Genomic DNA, 24,615 nt, shown 5'->3' with positions numbered 1-24,615 from the left:
CGTAGTAAATCGTAGTAAACCGTAGTAAATCGAAGTAAATCGTAGTAAATCGTAGCAAACCGTTGTAAATCGTAGTAAATCGTAGTAAACCGTAGCAAACCGTAGTAAATCGTAGTAAACCGTAGTAAATCGTATAGTAACCTTTTGATTAGTTCTTAGGGGATTACCTAATTTGAACTGCTTAATTTTGGTAGACTACAGGTTAAGGATCCTTTGCATAGGGCAGGGACCTACGCAGAGAAAACAAAAGAGAACGTTATAGTCGGGTGCCCCGACTATCAGATACCCGTTACTCAGGTAAAGGGAGTGCGAGGGAGATGGAGATAGAAAACTATGATCACGCATAACTTTTTAACAAATGGTCCGATTTGAAAAATTTCTCCTTTTTTACTTTTCCGAAATATTTAAATTTTTAAAATCGTATTTAAGCGATTAGTTAGAGGGTGCGTGGCACCTTCTTGTGACAAACTTGCGCTGCGTAGTAGCTCCAAGAATCTTCATGCCAAATACCAATCCTCTAGCTTTTATAGTTTCCGAGATCTCAGCGTTCATACGGACGGACAGACGGACATGGCTATATCGACTCGGCTAGTGACCCTGATCAAGAATATATATACTTTATAGGGTCAATAATGCTCTTACTCTACGAGTAAGAGGTATAACTAGCAAAACTTTTATAGGGTTGGAAACACCTTTCTACCGGTTACATACTTACACACAAAAAAAAAAACTTGGTAAAATCAACTGTAATAATTGTCAAACAGGCCCCAACCAGCAAAATTGTCAATTCTACTAAGTAAATAGTTATTCCACAACAACAAAATACACACAATTAGCAAATACACACACCCAAAGCAAAAACAAAATACACGTTACAATTTTAAAAGATACGTAACTATCTTTGTTGGTCAATTTTACCAAGCAAATTTTTTTTGTGTACAATATATGGTTTTACCCTAAAGTTCCCCTCATTGCAATCTCAAAGAATTATTTTTTCATGAATACATGAATACACCTCAACTTAAAGTTGAGCATTTCTCTTCCTGGCTTTTGGAAGGTCTTATACTACTACACACAAAAAAAAACTTGGTAAAATCACCTGTAATAATTGTCAAACAGGCCCCAACCAGCAAAGTTGTCAATTCTACTAAGTAAATAGCAAAAAAACAAATAGCAATTAGAAAAGACACAAACCCAAAGCAAAAACAAAGTACACGTAACTATTTTAATAGTTACGTAACTATCTTTGTTGGTCAATTTTCCAAGGAAATTTTTTTGTGTGGAGGATAGGTCAGGGATAACCTTTCCTGTCAGTGCCGTACTCTCAACGTTGCCATTAAGCCCATATTGAAACTCACTTTCAAATTACCTTTTTCATATTGTTCTTCATTTAACAACAATCCAAATAAAGAAATAACGATTTTTTGTATTATATTTCAATGTATTTAGTTTGGCCTTAGTTGGTTATTCATCCATCATCGTTTTACATTTATTTATATTTAATAATGTTTTATTTTCGCTATACCTAACTTTATGTTCTTGTCGCTTTACGAGTATCAATGTGAAAAAATGCATTATAAAGCGTTTGGCCTGCATGTCCAGAAACATCGATACAGTTTTATATATGTGATGTGGGTGGGTATGCATTTCATAAAACTAACTGAAACATCAAGCCAGAGAGGCAACCAACGAGCCAACAGTAACAGTGAGGCATAACATGCAACATAAATTGGTCGCTTGACCTGCGGCAAAGTTGTTTTTTCATTTTCACGATTTCTAAACGCGTTTTTCGGAATGGTACCCCAAAAGGAAGACTGGGAAATAGCGGGAGGAAGGTATTGAAAAAAGCACGGGAGTAAAGGGGAGTCATATTAAATCACGAATGTAATAGTGGGCAGGCTTTCAGAGACGATTTTTAATACCCTGTGGTAAGTACAAAAAGTAGGAAAAGTCTCCGAAATATATTTTACAAAAATGTATTAAATTTGTAACAATTAAACTTAAGAAGTACAGAACCTCTTTTTTTAAGCTATGGGATTCTAGACGGCATTTCTAAAAAGTAACGGTTTTCAAGAGAGGTCTATACCAATCTTATTTGCCCTATTAAAGGGTACTTTCAAAGCCAAAGCGCGAAAAAGGTAAAAATTTGTGCGACAACGGTATTGCAGGATGGGGAGTGATTTGTAAGTAAGGCCAAGGGAATGGGATTGCGAATGGAGGTCCTTGCCAGGTTGAAATAACATGGGGAATTTTTAGAAAAGCGACGACAAAACGTCGAATGAAAGATAAATAAAGCCGCCCAGGCAGTCAAAAAGAAAAATCCGTGAAAAAAGATGAAATAAAATAAGAATAAAAATGTTAGAAAATGAAACGAAAGTAAAGAGAGAGCGCGACGCATTGCTGGCGATAAATCAAGGTGTGAGTAGCAGCGCCAATGGAGTAGCGTGGTTTTTTTGGGGTGTACATATGTACGTAGTACTGTAGTACCCCCATCTATTACATGGCGCCCTGCGAATTGTCGCATCTGCAGCTGCCCAATTTCCCCCCCTGCGTATGAATCTGAATACTTTTCGGGTCGCATTGGAATACAAATATTTTTGCAGGTGTTTAGATCCTACGAAATCGATTTGATTACATTTCGTGTGGCCACCCATTCACTTGTCCACCTGGGCCGGCTCCATGGTGTACATGTCGCGCAGGAGCCGCGCAATGGGCACATTTCCGATGGTCTCCTTGAAGAAGAGCGCCTCGATGGTGGCCGCTCGGATGGTCCGGAGCGAGGGGAGGAGGAGCAGAAGCCTCCCGAAGCGGGTCGCCTGGCGTGGGTAGCGCAGACGCACGTGGTCCGAGAGGATGCACTGCGCCTGGTCCTGCAGCATCTCCACCGGCTGGACGTCGCACAAACCCGCTGTCTCCGGGGCGAACAGGGCGATGGCCTTCATGCAGCCCACCTCGCTGCCGTCGGGAGTGATCTGCCGGAAGCGGCACAGGATCTCCTGGATCGTCTTCATCTCCGTCTGCGTGGCCTCGTCCTGCAGCACTCGCTCCCGGATCAGTGGCGACTCCAGGATGGGCGTGAGGTCCAGGGGAATAGTCCACTGCGCCAGGTTGAGCAGGAAGAGCTCCTTCCAGGATTCCTAGAAGAAAGGGGTTCATTACATATGAATTAATGTGTCACGGAAATTTCACATTTTAAATATGTTTTTATGTGTCTTTATTAGGATCGGTTGGGTTTTAAATTTAGATGTTCTAAATAATTTTAAAAGATCCGGATTGTTGGATTTTTGTTCGAAATTTCGAAGGAAGTTAATTAGTTAAACCCGTACTAAAAGGGAATACTATATTTTTTTGAAAATTATGTACCACGTAAGGTAAATATATTTAATTAGAAAATTCTCTGATGCACATTACAAATTAAAAGGTTTTGATACGATGTAAATTGAAATTGGTTCTATTTGTCATTATGAATCTACATGACGAAAATCTTGCCTATCGCTCTATTATATCCAAAGTTATACACAAAAAAAGTATGTTCCCGTAAAATCGATATGGCCATATAAATTGCAGGTCATTCAAAACCCATATCGTTTTTACGTGAAATACCCTTTTCGACCAGATCCAATTTACCTGGCCGCATGTCAAATTAAAATTAATCTTAAATAATGTAAAATCGATCTACGTTTCATATCGATTTTTTTTTTGGGTATATGAGTAACTAGGTTACAAAAGCCTTCCATGGTCAGTGGTACCTTTTCCACCCGCTGGCGGCGCCCGTCTGCAGAGTGAAGGGTATCAGTTAGTCGAGGCCCTTGACCATAGCAAGTTCAACAGCAACAGTGCGTGTAAAATGGGTAGATAGAAATCCTTACCTGGAGCAGCAGGTGCTGGTCGTTCTTGGACAGGGTCTGGAAGGGCATGAGGCACTTGACCCAGCGCACCGCCATGAAGAGCAGTCGCGCCGTCGTCTCCTGCAGCATCTCCCAGGAGAGCAGCCGCGAGTCCAGCAGCTGCTGGGGGAAGAGCAGCGTGTTGTGCTGCACCTGGTACTGGATGAGCTCCTGGCACTTGTCCGGACTGAGCAGCAGCTCCAGGAAGCCATTGGAGCTCGTCGCCGTGGGGCATGAGGCGCCACCACCTGATCTCTGGGGCGGTGGGGGCGTGGGCGTGGTGGGCGTCGGAGATCCGGATGTGTAGCTAGCCTGCTTGTGCTCCCCATTATTATTGTTGTTATTATTATTATTGTTGCGGATCATCAGGGAGGCGTGACTGGGTGGCGTGGTGGCCTCACTAAGGCTGTGCAGGGAAGTCTGCCTTGGCTGCGGGGATCCCGAGGAGGTGGTCAGCGTGGGAGCCGGCGAAATGCTGCCGGCACTGAGGGGCGGTGAGGCGGAGGGCGACGGTGTCTCCGTTTCCACATTCACCCGCGGACTCTCGCTGCCCAGGCTCAGACCCTCCTCCCCTCCTCCCACGCTGCGCGATCCAATGCTCGAGATGGACTGAATGGAGTTGCTGGGCGACGGGGAGGAGTAGTTGTGGTTGTGGTTGCTGCTGGGCGAAGAGGCCTGGGCCGTCGGAGGAGCGTAGGGCGTGGTGGTGGAGGAGACGACGGCCGCCACGGCGGTGGCCGTGATCCCCGGCAGCTTGCTGGCCGCCTCGGCGATCAGGTTGTGGTGCAGCAGGTGCGGCGGGAAGGTCAGCGAGGGTCCAGCACCGCCGCTGCTGGAGTTACCGCTCGGTGCGTTGACCACCCCGCCATGTGGAGCCGGCAAACCCGGATGACCCACCGGATGGTGGAAGGCCGTGGCATGCTGATGTCCTCCCGCTGCGTGGTGCAAGTGGCCAGCTGGTGGAGCGGGGCCCTGGAAGCCACTGGGTGGTGCCGCACCAGCGGGCGGATGCGTGGAGATGTGCTGCGTGTAGTTGAACGAGGCCGAGACATTGGTGACCAGGGAGACGGGCAGGTGGCCACCGTGGTGGTGGTGGTGCAGACCCGCAGCAGCCGCTGCTGCAGCCGCCGCATGATGGGCCGCCGCTGCGTGGGCGTGGGCATGGTGGTGATGATGGTGGTGGTGGTGGGCGGCCGCTGCATGGTGGGCTGCAGCGGCGGCGGCTGCGGCATGGTGGTGGTGGTGGTGCAGTTGCGGATGCAGCTTCGGTTTCCTCGGACCGCGCTCGTGCTGCACAGCTGGGGGATAGAAAGAAGGAGTTTTGACTAAGGAAAACATTTAGAAAAGCATGAGTAGTTAAACATCTGATTATATCTAAGGGAACTGGGACAAAGCATAAAAAGATCTCCCAAATTTATGATTAAATTAGCGCCTAAAGATTATGATTTTGTTCAAAATAATTCATTTTTATACTCTCTAGATATAAAAACACGAAAAACTTTATAAAAGATATGTTTAAAACCTGATCGATGAAGGACGTTTTTGGAAAAGTGCCAAAACAGGCTAGATTGAAAAAAATGTTCTGTAAATTGGGAAACTTCCAAGTGTCACCATAAAACTACTCAAAAATTTTAGAAACGTCCCAACTCACTTTATACTTTTTTTAATTTTTCCATACCATGTATTTATTTGTTGGTTATTACCTTTTTATTGCTATTCTGATTAAACCAGAACTTAAAAAAGCAGCCAAATGATAATATCCACGCTGATATAACAATAGAAAACCATATATTCTTTACAAACTACGGCTTAGTCGAATTTTTAAATCATTTGTGTGCCCTTTGAATCTATGGGAGCAATCTGGTTTGCATAAAATCATTTGAAGTGTGTAATTGCGATAATCTGCCTCTAAGTAGTTAAATAAATAAAGTTAATTTCAAAGATACTCCCGCCTGGCTTTCTTCTCATCTCCCGTTTCTTTCCCTTTTGAAAGTTTTCGGGAAAGGTTTTGTGGTGCGGTCCCAAAGGTTGGGCTTTTCCCGATTTGGGTCAGAAGTGAGGGACAGGAGGGAAGAAATAATAAACCGATTATTAGAGATGCAAAGATACGAGCCGTAAGGATACTGAGTAGCGAATAGGATAGGATAGATGAACTGTCCTCGGGCGTGAGAACTGTTGCATATGCCTCGAGCTAAACCTGAGCGGAAAAATGGGGGTTGAGTAGCTCGGGCACAGGCACATGTGTGTGGCTGTCATGACTTTTATTTGTTTGTAATTAAATGTATCTATAGCTGCGCTGCGAGTCTTGTAGATTGCATGACGTGGCGCAAAAGGGGTGACATTTTAATCCCCAGCTAATCGCATATGTGAGTGCGTCTCCCTGTAAAATGACTACAGTCACTTGAGGGCACTTGAGACCCCAACTTTAGCTTTTCCCGCTCCATGTTTAATCAAACTAGAAAAAACGTTGCCACCTAGAGCGGGAAAAAGTCTCAAAGCTTTTAAAAGATCACAAATTTCAATTAAAGAAAATGCCAAACTCATCAAATTTTTATGCTGCGGGTTTAACAAACTTTGGGTCCCAATTTCCAGCGGGACTTAAAAATTGTGGTTCAGCAAAATGCGAAAAATACGAAAGAAAGTTGAAAATACCCCCTGCGGAACTCAAACTTCAAGTTAACCCTTTGGCTGTGACTCCGAAACCCTCCTTCTCTCCCGCCGTCTTCAAACATGGGAACGCGTGAAAAAGGCAACAAAATTAGCTGCCTTGGCAGGAAAACTTTAAATATTTGTACTTTTTCACATCCTTCTTGATTCCAGCATTCTATCTTCCTTTGAGACGATGCCATTTTTTCTTGAAATAAACTTTGCTTGGAAGGCAACCGAAGGCAAAAGCACAAAAGTAAGTTGATGAGTAAAAAAGTAAGGATTTACTTCCTGCAAAGTTATGAAAATGGAAAATGCACAAGTCGTGTCTGCCTTCTGTACGAATCCGGAAAATATCTGCGGGCGTTTCGAAAAAGCTTACTTGATTTAGGATTATTCGGCTAATGAATAGTCGTGGGGGGAATAATATTCGGCACTCCTTGTACCCGGGAAAAGCCTTAAAATAGAATCTTTTTTGTAGTCAGGTCTCTTTGACCAAAAAAATGTTTTTAAAATTTATATAAATGTTATAAATTTATATAAATGCCATATGATCAACAAAAAACGATTATCGCTTTGATATTAGGTGGTATACATTTTGACGATATGCGGGCACCTCAATTTGATTCGCTCGAAATGTAGGAAACAATTAGTTCGAATTTTTAATGTGTCTCACACTCATGTAACTCGAATTGAGAAAGTTTGTATATTTATTTGCATTTGCTTTTTAAAAAACAAAAGATTTTGATTAACCTAAATATTACAGTTACCCAGGTTTTGAAATCGTACTGACTTCTACTGACATATTGGCATATCGATACAAATGTAATGTCATTTATTACTTTTTAGATATCTTGTTCATTTAATAAATACACTATATATAAACTTTTAGACTATTTCACCATTATCATTTAATCGTAAACAAAAGAAATGAGGACTAAAACCTCGTGCCCAAGTCCAGCATATCACATATCTTGCTTAAAAGATTAACATTGCGTTCTTTCTTTTTTAAGACAGTCCTCATAAAGTTATATTTACAGAAACAATATTCGTTCATTTTATTACCTACGCATTGTGATCGTATAATTAGAATGGTCCATTGTAAATATGCCTATTCCGAAGCTATTTATTCATGGATATGGATCGCCCTCGCCGCAGATAACTACTTGACAATTGCTCAATTCTTCCTCCATTGTTGGCCTGACAATTGCGTGGCTGACTGAGTACTCGAATTGCCTGAGCCGACATAATGTGGCCATTATGGACTATTAAGCACTTCGCTGCTAGTCCTTGCAACCCCCGACCGAATCAGGGTGCTGGGTCTACGCAAACACCCCTGCTTACATCGTCTCGGGGCACATCGAATCACTTCAAGTGTTTTCCTAATTTCACGGTTTATATATCTTTTTATTTTATTTTCGGTTTCGGATTCGGCTTGAGTTTTACGGCTGTCGCTCCCCCTCTCACAATTTGCGAACGTTGCCTTATTTACTTTTAATTTGCCTGCCAAACAATCGCATTTTGATATATTCCTTTTTGGTGAATTTTGATTACGACATTATCTGCGGATGGCGATGGCCCCGCATGTAAAGCGGGGAGGAGCTGCTCATTACCGTTTACCGATTTATTTATTTCGATTTCTGGGGCACGCGTTGCGCTTTTCAGCTTATGGGCGGCCGGGTATCCGCATCCTTCGTCCCGGCCACGTTGGTAACTGCTCTCGAACCCGATGATGATGACCATCATTTGGGATTTTGCGTGCGGTATCGTCGTGAAGTCGCCGTGGTCGTGTCTCCCTGTGTGAACCTAACAGCTGCGTGGCAGCTCGCTTTTCCACTGCCACTTATCATTAATTTTTCCGCCGCGTTTTTCCTTGCCCATTCTGGCATCCGGACACTTTCGCCTTTGTCTGCGCCTCCCTTGGCCAGGTCCTTCCTCCCCATGAACCCATCTCCATCCCATCCCCATGCATGTATTTTGACATAATTGTTTTTGCTTTCACGGAACTCCTGGTCCGCTTCCCTGTGCTCTCTACCCTAATTAATTGATTAACTTCAGCAAATCGGTCAATATGTTTGCTATGCTTCTCCTTTGTCCATTTGTTCCGCCGACCGGCGGGGGAGTATTTGGCTCAGGGATGCGATCCTCGTAATGAGTTGCTAATTAGATTTGTAGATTGTAATTTTTTTCGCTCGCTATTTTCGCCAGCGGGCGTAACTTTTTGTACCACATTTCAGAGAAGCCTGAGAGATTTTCCAGGTGTTAATATCTACAGAGGAGGAAGAGGTTGTGAGTTTGGGGGGTTAAGGGGGAACTCCTTGATTTTCGTAAGAGTTTATAAGTCAAGTGTTAATTAGATTTCATATTCATGAGAATTAAATACATTGTTATCAAGTAAACATGTACAGAATCAGAATAATATATTCATATTAATTTCAATAGGATTTATTCCAGCGAAATACACTCATAAAAATAATTTTCTACATTTTAGAAAATCGCCCTAAAAAATTTTTCGCCTTTGAACTGAGAAAAATTTTCTATTTTCACGACAAATTTGCCATAAATTTAAGGCAGGTGACCATAAAAAAATATTTTTAGGGTTAATTTTTCTATTTTTCTAATATTTAGGGCGATTTTTTTCGATTTGCTTCGTTTTGACCTTTTCTAAATCCAACGGCGAATTGCCCTAATTTTTTTTCTAAAATTTTTCTAAATACAAGGGCGATTCGCCTTAAAAATCACTCCAAAAGTGTGAAATTCGGTAGCCCAGCGGTCTAATCACTTGCGCTTTCAACTTTGCTATATAAGGACTAAGGTCGTGGGGTTTTGGGTTCGAACCCTGTGTGATTCAACTTGATTTTTATTTTTTTTTTTTTTTTTGTAAACATTATAATACTGAGGACATTTTTTCGTCCGAATTTTAAATTAAAGTAGTCTTTAAACCTTAAAAACGTATGGGAGTTCTGAGTTAAAAGCATTCTTTGTGTTTGCGGGCAAGAAAACGGGACTAATTGTCACAGTCGTCAGGAAAAAAATATACGGTTTAGTTGCCTTTAGTCATATTATAACGTAGACCTCAAGAAAATAAGATGTGTGCAGAGTTTGTTCGTCGTCTTGCGCGATGGGTCTGTGGTGCAGCGGTAGGACGTTAGACTCTAAACCGAGATGTCGTGGGTTCGATTCTCGCCATGGCCAAAAAAAGTAAGTTGTTTTTTCTCCTCATATTTATTTCCCTAATTCATTTACAAACATGATTTTTCAGTTCTAACGGCTGTGCTGTATAGATCGGGCCCCCCTCTTAACCCGGCTCCCATATAAACTACACACCAATACAATAATATGAAACGGTGTCCTCCGCCGGTGTTGTTTAATTAAAGCAGTCCCAGTTCCCAGAATATAGACGATTAAAAAAAAACATGCTTCCCAAATTCAGTTAAGCATGCTCAAACACGATTTTTTTTAATTTGTCTAATTTTTTAGGGCATTTGCCTATAAAAACAGAAAATTCGCCCTTAATTTTAGAAAAATACACCTTAAAATTAGGGCAAATCACCCTAAAAACAGGAAAATATTTCTTATTTCAAGAAAAATCACCCTAAATTAAACCAAATTTCCCTCGGGATTTTTTAGAAAATTTTTCTAAATACACGGGCGTATCGCCAGCGGATACGATTTATGGGCGATTTTCTAAATCCACGGGCGAAAAGTCAGTTTTTTAGGGCGATTTAGGGTAAAAATTTCTATGAGTGTAGCAATGAAAGTGTGAAATTTTAACTTCCTAGGTTTTTAATGTTAAACGTGCCTTCGTCACAAAGGATTGTAATTGAATATTTGCATTTTCAATTTTTGATTAGTCATTCTCATCATAATTTTAAGGTGTAAAGCTTAATTTACTCGATGGCTGGCTTTGTCATTTCAAATACAAAATAATTTAACTGACTTTAACAACCTCTATTTTGAACATAATAAATTTGTCTTGACCAAAGATGGATTTATGTGCGCTTTTATTTGTTATTGCACTTAAATCGTAAGTCACACAAAAACAAGAAAGAAAGCTAGCTTCGGCCAGCCGAAGCTTATATACCCTTGCAGATTTTTCCTATTAATTTACAAATCGCAAAAATGTTAAATTTCCTATTATTTTACATTAATTTTTCGATCGTTTCTATGGCAGCTATATGATATAGTAGTTCGATCTTTTTAAAATTAAAATCGAAATTCGGAAATAATTAAAAATAGTCATATCCCAGAGTAGAAGAGAATGTAATAAAAATCAACAAAGATATAATTTGTTTTCCATTTAATTTCCATTTAATTTTTCGACCGTTCCTATGGCAGCTATATGATATAGTGATCCGATTTTTAAAATATTTAATTCGAAATTCAGAAATATACAAAAAATAATATTCCCAAGAGTAGAAGGTAATACTTGAAAAAACACCGAAGCTAGAATTTTTTAACGTTTTTTTTTCCGATCGTTTCTATGGGAGCTATAAGATATAGTTGTCCGATCCGGTCGGTTCCGACATATATACTACCTGCAATAGAAAGAAGACTTTTGGGAAAGTTTCATCCCGATAGCTCAACAGCCCGATAGCGTAGAAACAGACAGACGGACAGACGGACAAAAGGACAGACGGACAGACGGACATGGCTAGATCGACTCGTCTTGTGATGCTGATCAAGAATATATATACTTTATGTGGTCGGAAACGTCTCCTTCACTGCGTTGCAAACTTCTGACTGAAATCATAATACCCTCTGCAAGGGTATAAAAAAGGGATCAAGTCGATATGCTCATTCTAAATGTCTGGTATTTATACGCAGATCGTTTTTATCATGTAATACCAATTTCTCTCTCTCGGGAATTCTCTGACTTCGAAAAAGAGAGCAATAAGCCAAATTGGGTCTTATATAGAGCGGAATAGTGTTTAAAGTTACATGAGTCGGAGGGAGAATGTTAAAAGTTTTTTTAAATTTAAAGTACGGTTAAGTCCTTGAAATCGTATGAGAAATCAGAGTTTAAAGTTTCCCTGAAATTAAACAGGCGGACGAGAAAATGGTCTTAAAAATTGTTGTTTACATTGCGAGCATATCAAGTCAAATTTATACCAAATAACATCAAATCGATCATAGTTTCATATCAGTAAAAACAGTTGATATTCATTACAAATCCTTTCGGATCGAACAATCCTTTCGCATTTCATTTCAATAAATGTAAACTCCGTAGGTAGGGATGCACTGCCGTCCCTTGGATCCCCTTTCGAAGCGGAAAGTGGCTCCGAACATGATGAGGCCAACGGCTTTTACGCCTCTGACTCTCACTCGAGTTGCGCTCGCCCAGTGGGTAAGTGATTTTAAATCCGCTTTTAATGTTGACACTGACACGTTTGACTCACCCACGCACACTGCAATGCAGGCAATCGTGTGTGTGTGTTTTCAGGGGGGTTTGGGCATGGGCGGTGGGTCATATGTGAGGGGTTTCATGTCCATGACATGTGCAACAAGCCAGGCGCATTTACATGTCGCACAGTCTCTGGCGAAAGTGTATGCACATATCGTAGTAGGCTATAATGTCAATTAAGTAAAACACCCGGCACACACGTGTGTGTGCGTGTGAATGTGCATGTGTGGGCGTGTCTCTCAGCCATGGCTTTTTGTGCCCTGCAGCCATGTGTAAATGAAATTGCGTATACGTAATATGGTGGGGTATTCAACGATAGCTCATACGAACCGGGCGGCTTAAAAGCTACACAATAAATATCCATACATATATATGTATTCCTATATATAGACGGCATGCACATCAGCAAAAATCAATACGTTAAAATGTGGTCATGAAATTAGCCGAGACTGCCTTTTGCGCCAGCGCCAAAAAGTCGTCTCCGGAATAGACATCAACAACAACAAAAATTTACATTGGCAGCGTGAGGAAAACGAGGCTAGTCCCACAGACTTGGCCCGAAAACGAAGCCAGGCTGGGGAACCACAGTCTGTTGACAAAAGGGCTTAAGAGCCCAGAAGTATGCGACAAGATACTTGTACAAAGTAAATTCCTAGGTGCGAGTCTAACACAACACCAACAGAAACTACGAGCACTTCCATTTTGCAGTCCCTTTCAATGGGTTTTCACTTGGCTGAATCTTGGAAAGGTCTTCGTTCGTCCACTTGGGACTGTTTCTTCTGTTTGTCTCTGTTCCTATCGTCTTGCCTTGCCTAATCCTTGGCAGAAACGCAGGCGGAGAAAGTTGCCTTTGTTAAGCGCTAAAGTTAAAGTTAGTACACATCGACTCAAGCTGAGATGAATGGATTCCGATGCACATTAAACCTTGTAATAGAGATCAAAGAAAAATAATAAATTGAGCTGTAGTATTGATGAAATTTACGTATTCCAAATTTTTTAAAGTACTTGTATGTATTTTTCAAGCTCTCGACGTTTCTACGGACGGACAGAAAGTCGAATCGGAAACATTTTCTACATGTTACATTCGTTTCCACGATTACAATACGCACATATCTTTAAATATTTCGAATACCTATAAATTAAATTTGTTGTGTTTATGAATACCAATCGAAATGTAGAAGAAATTTTTTAAATCGGACCATTAATTAAAAAGTTATGAGCAAATAATGGATTTCAAACAGTGCAAGCAGTCGTTTTGCTGCATGCATATCTCTATCTCACTCCCACGTTCTTTGTCTAAGTAACGGGTATCTGTTAGTCGAGGTACTCGACAATAGGGTTCTCTCTTGTTGTAATTTCCACTTTTAAAACTACAATATCCCAAACAAATTAAGAAAGTGATTTTATTTAAATAACAATAACGTTAAAAAAAGTACAAGGACAATAAGTGTAATTTCCTTGAAGCCAGAAACACAATTTATAATTTTCATTGTTAAATGTCTCCATTTCGAATATTTACACATTTTTCTTGGCCATTATAAGCATCATTACGTATCACTTTTCGGCTCATCACACACCCAGGGGAATAATGACCCCATCGATATCACACCCCCACTTGGCAGTCCTCAACTGAAAAGCGTCCTCTAAGAATGGGATTCGAGAAGCGACACAAATCACTCAAAATGAGAAATCCGCTTAAATCGCCGCGTAAATATTGGCAAAGAAAAAGAAAGTAAAAAACCGTCGGGGGTTTAGGGAAGGAGAAGGTATGCGTGTTGATGATGCTGACACTTTGGTGTATACAAATGCAAATACCATTAAATGTGACAAGTGGCAACATAATTTGTAAGGAGCGCTCTCGTCGTCTCCTTTTATTTTTTTCTCCATTCTCCGATTCGTGTCCTCCCCAGGATATTAGCATACAAAGTAGCCAACATTTGTAATGCTGTCAGCGGCAAAGGATGGGGCAGCAATTTTGGGTTCAGAAAGCTTTGACAGCGAAATGTGCGACGCCTGTCATATTTTCCCATAATAACTTATTTGTCAGCTCTAAAGTGCGGTGGCGTGCTGATTGGTCAGCTGAAAACTGTCAAAATGCCACTTTGTTGGAGAGGAACGAGGGGTGATTCAATCTGTTTTTGAAGTAACCTTCAACCTATTTAGGTATTCATGTCTAAGGCGACGATCAGACGGTAAATGATTGGAACAAAATTATCTTTTCATAGACCTTGCACTAACATTTTAATACTAAATCGATTCGCTTAGATAGATATATTTAGATAGGTATTTTATTTTTCAACAAAAAGTATCATTCTAATATCACTATGGACGGCAGTCCATGTAGTGACGAAGCGCACCAGGAGAGTGTGCGAAGGCGACTACTATATATACACGAAGAAATGAAAATCTACTGTGATGGTCCGATTATAATGAATGATACACCTATCGAAAGGTATTGCGAAAACTAACAGGATTGCATACCAAGACTCTAAGAAAATTAATTGGCTTGGGTGAGAGAGCGGTGAAAGTGAAAAAGTGAAAATTTCGAAATTTGGAGCTGTTGGGGCCGGTGGGGATAAATGCCCCCTCGAAATGTTTTAGTTGTATTCCTTTTGAAAATACCCGTCGAATGAGGGGTCATTTGTCAAAATCCGACGCTCCGTTCAAAAGTTATAGCCAAAATAAGATTTCCCTCGTCTTCCCAAAATGAAAATTTAATTCTGTTTGTCAGTTTGTCAGTTTGTCAGTTTGTCAGTATGTCAGTTTGTCAGTTTGTCAGTTTGTCAGTTTGTCAGTTTGTCAGTTTGTCCAAAACATGTTTTTTAAGTTTTGAAAATTTGATATGACGTTCATCACATCGATATGAAAAACTTTTGTTCTACCACTTTTGGAAAAACTCGCTAGTTTAGCGGGAAAACAGCTATAAATAGCTAAAATTCGGAAATCCGTAACTTATATACTACTAAAGCTACAGACTTGTGCTGCATCTCGTTTGAAAGGTATTTTTAAAAGCTATAAACGCCTTCTATATGCAATTTGTGTAAATGTAATAATTAAAAAAATATGAACAAAAGACAATTTTTTAAAACTTTTTTTTTAGCTTTTTTTTATTTTTCTCAAAAACGGCTCTAACGATTTTCTTTAAAACCTTAAACTGTATAGCCCTTGAGATTCCTTAAATTTTGGTATATAACACATTACTGTAAAAAGTCACGTTTAAAAGTTATTTTTATACGAAAATAGCCACTTTTGCCAGCTCGAACAATTAACGCTCCCTGAGTATTGAATTTTGTGGGAGGGTATCCGAACTGTATTTTAGGGTCATGGAATCAGTAAATTTGCACTTAAGAGTTCCATATAGGAATCTTTTGTTCTACGACTTTTGGAAAAAGCCGCTACTTTAGCGGGAAAAAGCTAAAAATAGCTAAATTTCGTTAGTTTGTAAGTTCTACACTACTAAAGGTACAGACATGTGCTATACCTCGTTTAAAAGGTATTTTGAAATACTTCAACGCCTTTTTAACTTAATTTGTTAAAATACAATAGTTTAAAAATTATGATAGCAAATGTAAACAAACAAAAACTTCTGATATCAAATAAAAACACCTCTTAACGAGGTAAAAAACTAGTGACGACCGCACCTTCAACATACAAAAGTTCTGATATCAACATTTGTGACGAAAAATTATTACACTCGTCATTAAATAGACTTTCTAATCTTTTCTCATTCGTCACGCTGCAATAGAAAATGCCTGTAAAGGGAAAAAGGCTGGAATAGTTTGCTAGGGCGGGCCGAATAAGAAAATATTAGAAAGTCTATTTAATGACGAGTGTAATAATTTTTCGTCACAAATGTTGATATCAGAACTTTTGTATGTTGAAGGTGCGGTCGTCACTAGTTTTTTACCTCGTTAAGAGGTGTTTTTATTTGATTCTTATATCTGCAAATCAGTTTTCTGATTGCAAATTGTTTTTATGTTAAATATTTATTTTTAAATAAGTTAACATCTAGTTCAACAAGCTTACAGAACCACACTACTAAAATTATGGTATTAAATTTTCTTTTACTATATAAATTACATCTTAAAGAACTCCGAAGTTTCATCACCTTTGCCATTAACTTTATTTGCGCTTCGGAATCGCAATCAAAAAATCACCTAAACAGCAAAGGGAGACTTAGAAAACTAAGAACGGCAAACCGCAGCAGGAACTCATTCCAATCCTCGAAATCCCACCACTGCCATCGGCTCCAGCGACCCCCAACAACTTTACTACTCGCATGACCCCACCTAACCAGAACTCACAAAAATGTTACACAAACGTGCCTTGAACGATTTTTGTGGCTTTTTTGCTTTCTGCTCTAAACAACAAAAGCATTTTGTCTGGGGATACTACAATGGCGTTAGGGCGGAGCATTTTTCTGGGCTTCATGTGGGGTGGGTGGGAAAGTGTGGTGTGGGGTTTGCGGAAGATGTGTGAATTGTTTGGCGTCCATGTGTGTTTGTTGTTTATTTACGGAACCAGCCAAGAAAAACCCCAAAAAGGCAGCCCAACATGAGGCTTTGTAGCGGCAAACTAAGAAAATATCGCCAGGAATGTGAGGAACATGTATGTACATATCGCAGCCTGCTCATATCCCTGCCATTGTTGTGATGTTCCTCAGGATCCCGGACTTTTTCGGTGACTTTAGTGGGGACGGTTCCAAAAACGAAAACTTCGTCTTGTATCGCTATGAAAAACCTTTGAAACAGTCATGAAACTAAGAAGGCTAACACAATCTCAAAATACGGCGAAAGTTTTTTAGGATAACATCTGTTGACTTTAATTCTTTCTTTTTAAACTGTTCATAAACCATTGATTAGTTTAAAAAATGTATTTTGAAAAAAGTTAAAAAAAAAAATTTGTTTTCAGCTATATCTCTAAAGTTTTTTTTATTGTTTTTGCTAGCACTTAAATATTCAATGATATTTTTGATATTCTTCGTGATAAGCATTCAGTTATAATTTTAATTTAAAAAAAAAATAAAAAAAAAGATATTATTATATAATTTTGTCCTTTATCGGTTTCTACCGCTGTAGTTTCATCTTGTTGTTACTTTTCCAGTTGCGCTTTTTGAGGGGTGCTCTATTTTTCATTTGGGTGGTGGCTAGCGCAATACGGACCCTTCTCTTTCAATCCGCCCCATCACTTTGGTCCACAAGCCACCATCGCTGCGAAAGTCCTTGGGTTGACTGACGTCTAAGTTCGAGCTTTGGGCATCATCACTTGAGTGTCAATACATTTTAGTCGCATTTTCAGCGAACGGATAATGCGTGTAATCCGCTATTAAGTGCACATTGTCAATCGACCCTCACGCCTGAGTCCTCCACCCCAGAAGAGTGGCCTTTGCGTGTGAGAAAATCTGCAACGATTCTCACGCTGTTTCTGTCCCGGCTCTTCTGTGCAGTGAACCCATCAATGGTAGCTTCTGAATACTGAACACTGAATACCGAATACGAACCGGCACCCATGAAATGGGTTTGGCTCCTGGATGTAGTCGGCCAAAGTCCGCCACCCCAACGACAGTTGATACCAAGAATGTTCGACGCTATTATGTGTTTTTATGCTACATTTAAGTTGGCTTAAGAGCTTTAAAGCTAGCATTGTTGCATTGAGCTGTGTATTCGGTTTGGTTATGGCTATCCGACTACCGCTTACCGGCTGGAAGGGGGTTTAATGTTTGATATTCAAATTTGGCTATTTGGTTGCTAGCTTGTAGAATTACAAATATTCCTTTTCTTTTTTTAATTTGTGTGCTTTGGTTATTTTAAGAGAAACTTTCAAATTTATGTAATAGAAGGTATCGACCTTTTAAGTTTCAAGGAACTTCTGTAATGCCAGATTGAACTTCTGTTATTTTTTACTAATGAAATTAACGGATTCGTTCAAAAACAAGCCCAAGTAAAAATATTTTTTATTATCTTTTCAAAGGTTTTTAGAAATTATAAAGATAATGAACGAAAAAGTATAGTTATCTTAAATTAAATTGATTAGTCTAAAAATTAATTTAAAAATTGTTGTTTAGAAAAACTTATTTGTATTTATTATTTTCTTTTTTGAAGGCAAGCACGTTTAAAAAATGATCAAATTTGACACACACGTAATGGCTATCGCCGATTAAAATTTTGTAGTTCTGTAAATTAAATGTGCTTTATAAGTATTCTAATTATCTGAGTAAAATAATAACTTTTTTCTGGATTTTGGTAATTTTAACTACCCAAATACTAAGAATTCAGCTACCTTTCTGTTTTTTCTAAATCATAACTAGCCTAGGAATTTTGTTTGGTGTAGCTTACAAAAATCAGATTCAACACTTTCCCCATTAAGTGTTTCGCCCCCGAGGCACGACCACAGGATTGGGGCTCGCATAATTTATAATCAGCTTAATGACAAATTCAGCCAAAATTCAAATGGTGTTTTTCAGAGTCTGGCCACAAATGTAGGGAAGGAGAAAGCCGTCGGCATTTCGGTTTCCGAGTTTAATGTAATTTATGCCCAAAAACCTTGACGTAAACAGACTTGTCGAGCTAATTTGCTGCATAATTAAGTGTATTTAGAATGCAAAACAATACTTGTGGGCCAGGACAAAACTGCGGAGATTGGCGGTCCTACAGGGAATGGTATGATGATAATGACATGGTTTTACTCACCATCCTTGTTCATGGCCGATTGAAAACACTTGGCCAGGCGACACGCGCGACATTGGTTACGATGGGTCTTGTCCACAGGACACCGACCCTTGAGATCGCCGGTGGCCTTACAGGTGTAAATCCGATTTCGATGGATGCTCCGCTTGAAAAAGCCCGAGCAGCCTGAAAGGAATTAGCTAGGCTTACACTGTTATTAATTTAACCGTCTCAGGGACTCACCATCGCAGCTGTAGATTCCATAGTGCTTTCCGGAGCTACGATCGCCACACACTTTGCAGGGAATATCCAACAGGCGATCGCCCGCTAAAAATTGTACAGAGAAATATAGTAGCTTTGAAATCGGTAAATAACACTTATCTTTAATTTTATAGATCACTATGGACGGCAGTCCATGTAGTGACGAAGCGCACCAGGAGAGTGTGCGAAGGCGACTACTATTATATAGCCGCAAAATTGAAAATCTGCTGTGATAGTCCGATCGTAATGAGTAATACACCAATCGAAAGGTATTGCAAAAACTTAAAGGATTGCATACCAAGACCACAAGAAAATCAATTGGTTTGGGAGAGAGAGAGGTGAAAGTGAAAAAGTGAAAATTTCGAGCTGTTGGGGCCGGTGGGGATAAAAGCCCCCTCGCAATGTATTAGTTGTATTTCTATTGAAAATACCCGTCGAATGAGGGGTCATATGGTAAAATCCGACTCTCCGTTCAAAAGTTATAGCCAAAATACGATTTTCTTCTTCTTCCCAAAATGAAAATTGAATTCTGTTTGTCAGTTTGTCAGTTTGTCCAAAATATGTTTTTTAAGTTCCGAAAATTTGATATGACGTTCATCACATCGATATAAAAAACTTTTGTTCTACCACTTTTGGAAAAACCCGCTAGTTTAGCGGAAAAACAGCTATAAATAGCTAAAATTCGGAAAGCCATTTGTGACGAAAAATTATTACACTCGTCATTAAATAGACTTTCTAAGATTTTCTCATTCGGCACGCTTCAATAGAAAATGCCTATGAAGGTAAAAAGGCTAAAATAGTATGCTAGGGCGGGCCGAATGAGAAAATATTAGAAAGTGTATTTAATGACGAGTGTAATAATTTTTCGTCACAAATGTTGATATCAGAACTTTTGTATGTTGAAGGTGCGATCGTCACTAGTTTTTTACCTCGTTAAGAGGTGTTTTTATTTGATTGAATTAAGCCTTATAAATATTTGATAAAAAAATATAATTTTTTTTTGTGAATTGATGAAGCAGTACTTAGTTACAAAATGGTCAATAATTTGGAAGTATTGCAAATTTGTATAGGTCATTCTATTGATGGCAACTTTCTTAGAAGCTGATAATTAAAATTACACTCAAAAAATTATTCGGCCTGATTTTGAAAAATTTGCTTCACTGCCGATTTATATAAATATAAATTTAAGTTCGCTTCGAATTTACAATATGAACTGCGTTCTCCAAAAAAAGCCCCGACGAAAGGATTTTAAGAAAAAGGACCTCAATGTTGGAAAAATTCATCAAAGTTAGAGGCAATATATTTGCTTCAATTTCAAGTGTTAAATAAAATCTTTAATATTTATTTGGAAACATTAGAAATATTTCTATAATATTTGTTTGCGGAACTTTGAAAATATTTATTTTTACTTTTGGTGGGACTTTGGTTGGCACGTGTTGCCAATTTCCACTCAATCCGATGTGACTAACGTAATAAATATTAGTTTTTACTTGTAGCGTTGGGATATAAAGAAATAAATGAAATGAAACTTCACTTCACTATCACCTACGTTACAATAGATTTGGTTCCTTCTAGTTAAACAGATTCCTCTACCAGGAACTTTTGCAAATAAATGCATATAATCATTCGTATATTTAACTTTTATTAAGCGCTAAGCCCACGACCTCGGAGCTCGCCGAAACCCTGAGCGCAAAACCAGTGAGTCACGCCCAAGAGAAGTTGCCTACTTTGTGGCGCTGCTTCGAGTGTGTTTGTCGCGGATTAGCTTGTGAAAATGGCCCGCACGCTCCCTCAGCCTGTGTGTGTGTGTGAAAAGGAGGGCATCCCTTTGACTGGCACGCTTCGCAAATTAAGTTCAACACTCGGCACTTGTCAAAATAAAACGCTCGCCCTTTGTTGTGGTTCTTTGTCCTGTGACATTTGACATATTGTCTCTGGTAGAGTTCGCTCGGTTTTGGTTTTCGGTGGGAGTTCGGTTGGCGCGTGTTGCCAATTTTCACACCCTGCGGATCGGCAATTGTCCGCAGCGTGTTAACACCTCTCGAGTGGACGGACGTATCCCGCCCTTTTCTGGGGTTGCATCGGAATCGGAATCTGAAGGCCCATTGACACCTTCGGCAACGGACCTTTTTCAGCCCGTTGTTTTCTTTTTTAAATTTTGGTATTGTTGATTTTACATATTTCTGTTTATTTATGCCACTTGCTACTTTAGAGTCCCCTTTTTTGTTAGTTCCCGTGAGTGGGTTATGTCTTTATATTAACCATTTACAATATGCTTTCTGAATTTTTATGGAAATCTCGGACATGTTTGGATAGGCAAAACGCTTGTAGGGTGTGGGAAAAACGTGAGAGGTTGCATTATCGGCGTGAGAGCTTCAGAAAATGGTTTTTAAAAATTAAAATGACCTTACGAAATAGAATGGAGGTAGAAAGCTATAAATAAAACAACATCTGGTCCGGAAGCAGATAATTTAAACCTCTCACGATACAATCTTTATAAAACTTATAGGAGTATGTTAACTTTAATGATTCTTCAATGACAAAGGAAGAAAAGATTTTTATATTATAGCCTAATAAAAATAAATATTACCTGCCAAAATAAGAAATTTAAATGTATTTTAATCTGTTGGTAATTTATCCCATTTAAATGCTAATATGTGAAAAATTTCTGTACTCAGCGCCTTATTTACGTGTTAAGATATTTAGTAATGAGAAAAGCAGCAATTTGAGGCTATGCGCAAAGAAATGCATTTAACAAAAATAATTTTTTAATATCTTTAAAATCCATGGTATTTGTAAAAAAACTTCATTCAAATTAAAAATGCAACACAATAAAGAAAGGAGCAAAATTAAAAGGCTTCTACGTTAGTCATATCAAAACCAGACACCTAAAATTTTTTAATCGGACCAATTTATAAAAAGTTTTGAGCAATAAAAAAATTTGAACTCTTTGCTCTGGCAACCACATTTTTAAAGATAGAGATTAAAAATCAGTGGCCGATCTAGGATTTTGTTGTAGGCGGTTATATCAGAACAATTTTATTGTTTCATTCTTTTTGAATACCAACATTCCTTTAATTTTTCATCCGATTGGGGGTGATATATTACCCATATCACCCTCCGTGGATCGGCGCATGGTAAAAATGCTTCATACACATTTTACGATTACCTATACCTAGAACATGTTTTTTTCTTTTACACCCACAAAACCCTTCAACGCTAAAATCGTACAAGCGCCCGCATTTTTAAAAATTTTGTTAAAGTGTAACTGAAGGTTTGATTCGATCATCAATACCCATGTACTTATTCAAAATTGTACAAATCATTTACTAAAAAGTTATGCACAATCAAAGTTTCATATCTCATCTCTCTCGCACTCCCCTTTTGCTGAGCACATGGTATCTGATAGTCGGGGCACCCGAATAAAGCGGTCTCCTTGTTATTCTCTTCAAGAAGAAATTATGGTGAAAGTATATTTATGAATATTTGATTCGATTTTGGGATTTTTTTTGAGCTAAAAAATGTTTGATTTTTAATTGTTTTAAATTTTGATTAGCTTGGCGGGAAATAAATAGAAAAAGGCTAATTTTTCACTCCTGCAATTGCGAAAATATGGTTAACAACTCGATACAAAAAGCTTTTTAAAAACTTCTGATATCAAACAAAGAAAACTCTTCACGAGGTAAATAACTTAATGCATTTTCGTGCAGCGTGCCGAATTGCAAGTTATATGAACATGACAGACTGCACATACTTTCATTACTGCTGGAAAATACTATCAAAGTGCTTGAACATAACTTAAGTAATATTTATTGTAAAGTAAAAGTAAATATGCCGCGCTGCAAATATTGGTAAGAAATAAGTCTTTTTGTAGGTTTAATCAGGTTATTGTTGTTTGGAGCTCTTTAAATGATTTTCAGAAAGAAGTGTAATTATGCACAGATGCATAATGCAAATTGCCGTCGGTAGCCCAATCAAAAATTCCGACGCATTCCTTTACCTGTGCCCATTTTCCGTTGGTGGAAATATTTGAACCCTAATGTATCCAGTTTGCTTAGATATACGTTCTACACAGCGCACTTTAAATTTGTGTAAAATAGTGTTTGACTATTTGATGATTTATTGGGATCACCGGAGCACAAAGTCACTTGCAATTCGGGGTAATGATTTTAAGACGTTCAGATGCCGACGCGATTTGCTGCCGCTGGAATCTAAAGTATGAAACCTGCTGCGGACGCAAATGCGATTGCGATTGCGAAAACGGATCGCCTGGGCTGACGGACCAACTGCGAATGAAACGGGAAGCTAAGGCTGGCAGAGCCAGCAGCGAACAGACCGCCAATTACGAAAGTGAAGCTGCCAAGGAGAGGTCCTTTTTTGCAGTCAATTTGACAGGAGGGCGAGCCAAGCCAAAGGCAGTAACCACCCACTCACCCACCGCCCCTTCGCCAAAGCCACAAACGGAAAAGCGAAAAACACAGCTGAGATGGGAGAATGAAAAGCAGAGAAAAGCGAGAACGTAAAACCGAGAGCCGGGAAAAAGCAAAACGAACAAAAACAAACAGAAAAAAAAAAACCAAACGAAAGTCGAAAATTTACGAAAAGCTACCAAATGTTACATTTCATCCCTTGATAGTGGACCGACCATCCACCCACCCACCCACTCTACTGAGCACAGTTGAGTCCTGGAAAAGAGAGAAAGAGAGTCGAGGGAGGAGAGCGAGGAGTGCCGGGTAACCAACCGGAAAACGCCCTTTTTTCAGTGCCCCTGCGATGATGCGATTACAGCAAATGAGGGGACTTCCTGCCGTCCACCATTTTTGTTTTTTTCCCAACCAGCCCACCAGTCCACCATCCCACCCACACACGCACACACCCACACACCCACACAAGCGCAGTGACGCTCGCTCCGCACGCACACTGCCGCACATATCCTGTGGCTTTCGACAATTCACCACAAAATGTCAAGAATGACGAAAAGCTAGATGTGGAACGACTGCGACGTTGTATTGGTATGTGCTGCGAGCTGTCCTGCTCCCACAGCTTGCCTTTTCGCTCGCCATCCTTCCGTTATCCTGCTCCCGTGCTTGGCAAATATCCTTGGTCGGCAGAGATGCTGAACTCTCCTGGCTTCTCTCGTTTTTTCTACATATTTTTTGCTCTTTGTTTGGTGGAATCCGTCGCTTGTAGGCTGTCGGATTATTAGTTCTAAAGTCAGGACCTCTTCCGACGGAAGGGCGCTACAGTTAGGGTACATTTAACAGTTCGAGTCACTTGAGTTTGATCTTGCACATGAACGGAAGGGTTTCTGTGAATTACTTTGTGTAAATTAGTTCCTGCAGGATAAGTTCTCAATCAGATTGTATTTTTAGCTTTCTAAATTTCCCAAAATAACACTAAAAGGGACGAAATTCGAAGATTGCAAATAAATTAAAATTGAATTAAGCAGTATATTTAAAAAATTTTTTAAATATCTCGGTTATTTCCAATAATTTAAAAATAGTATTTGCTAATTTTATTTTGTCGTTCTGAGAATATTTTTTATAAGGCTCAGATGACACATTCAATTTTTAGCCCCAATTTATTGTGACAATTTTTCATTTCTGTGAGTTTAAATAGGTGCAAGCGAGTCAGGATTAATATGATATCGCGCCTTTATCATTGGTGTTATTGGTAGAGCAGTCAAAAATATTTGATTCTTTCTCGCGCTCGTTTGAAGTCACATTAAAGAAAAATTGCTACAATAAATTGG

General features: G+C 39.3%; 1 protein-coding gene across 1 annotated transcript; it reads right to left on the bottom strand.

Moving 5' to 3' along the window:
- Positions 1-2,554: 2,554 nt before the first annotated feature.
- On the bottom strand, positions 2,555-23,136 carry dsf (nuclear receptor dissatisfaction). Its single transcript, XM_017141847.3, has 5 exons — positions 22,864-23,136; positions 18,846-18,929; positions 18,627-18,788; positions 3,870-5,185; positions 2,555-3,137 (listed from the first exon to the last, which is right to left on the bottom strand). The coding sequence occupies exons 1-5, from the start codon at positions 22,871-22,873 to the stop codon at positions 2,655-2,657; spliced, it is 2,055 nt and encodes a 684-aa protein (XP_016997336.2). The 5' UTR covers positions 22,874-23,136; the 3' UTR covers positions 2,555-2,654.
- Positions 23,137-24,615: the final 1,479 nt, after the last annotated feature.

The sequence above is a fragment of the Drosophila takahashii genome, chromosome 2L (genome assembly GCF_030179915.1).
Source record: "Drosophila takahashii strain IR98-3 E-12201 chromosome 2L, DtakHiC1v2, whole genome shotgun sequence".
Lineage (NCBI taxonomy): Eukaryota > Metazoa > Arthropoda > Insecta > Diptera > Drosophilidae > Drosophila > Drosophila takahashii.
The sequence above is the reverse complement of the archived record's forward strand: the minus strand, read 5'-3'. Positions and strand labels throughout refer to the sequence as shown.

What these genes read in the sequence shown, in the direction of transcription:
- dsf (XM_017141847.3), bottom strand. An exon ending in TGGAATCTACAGCTGCGATG is followed by an intron (nt 18,789 to 18,845) that starts GTGAGTCCCTGA and finishes AATTCCTTTCAG; the next exon opens with GCTGCTCGGGCTTTTTCAAG. An exon ending in ATCGGCCATGAACAAGGATG is followed by an intron (nt 5,186 to 18,626) that starts GTGAGTAAAACC and finishes TCTATCCCCCAG; the next exon opens with CTGTGCAGCACGAGCGCGGT.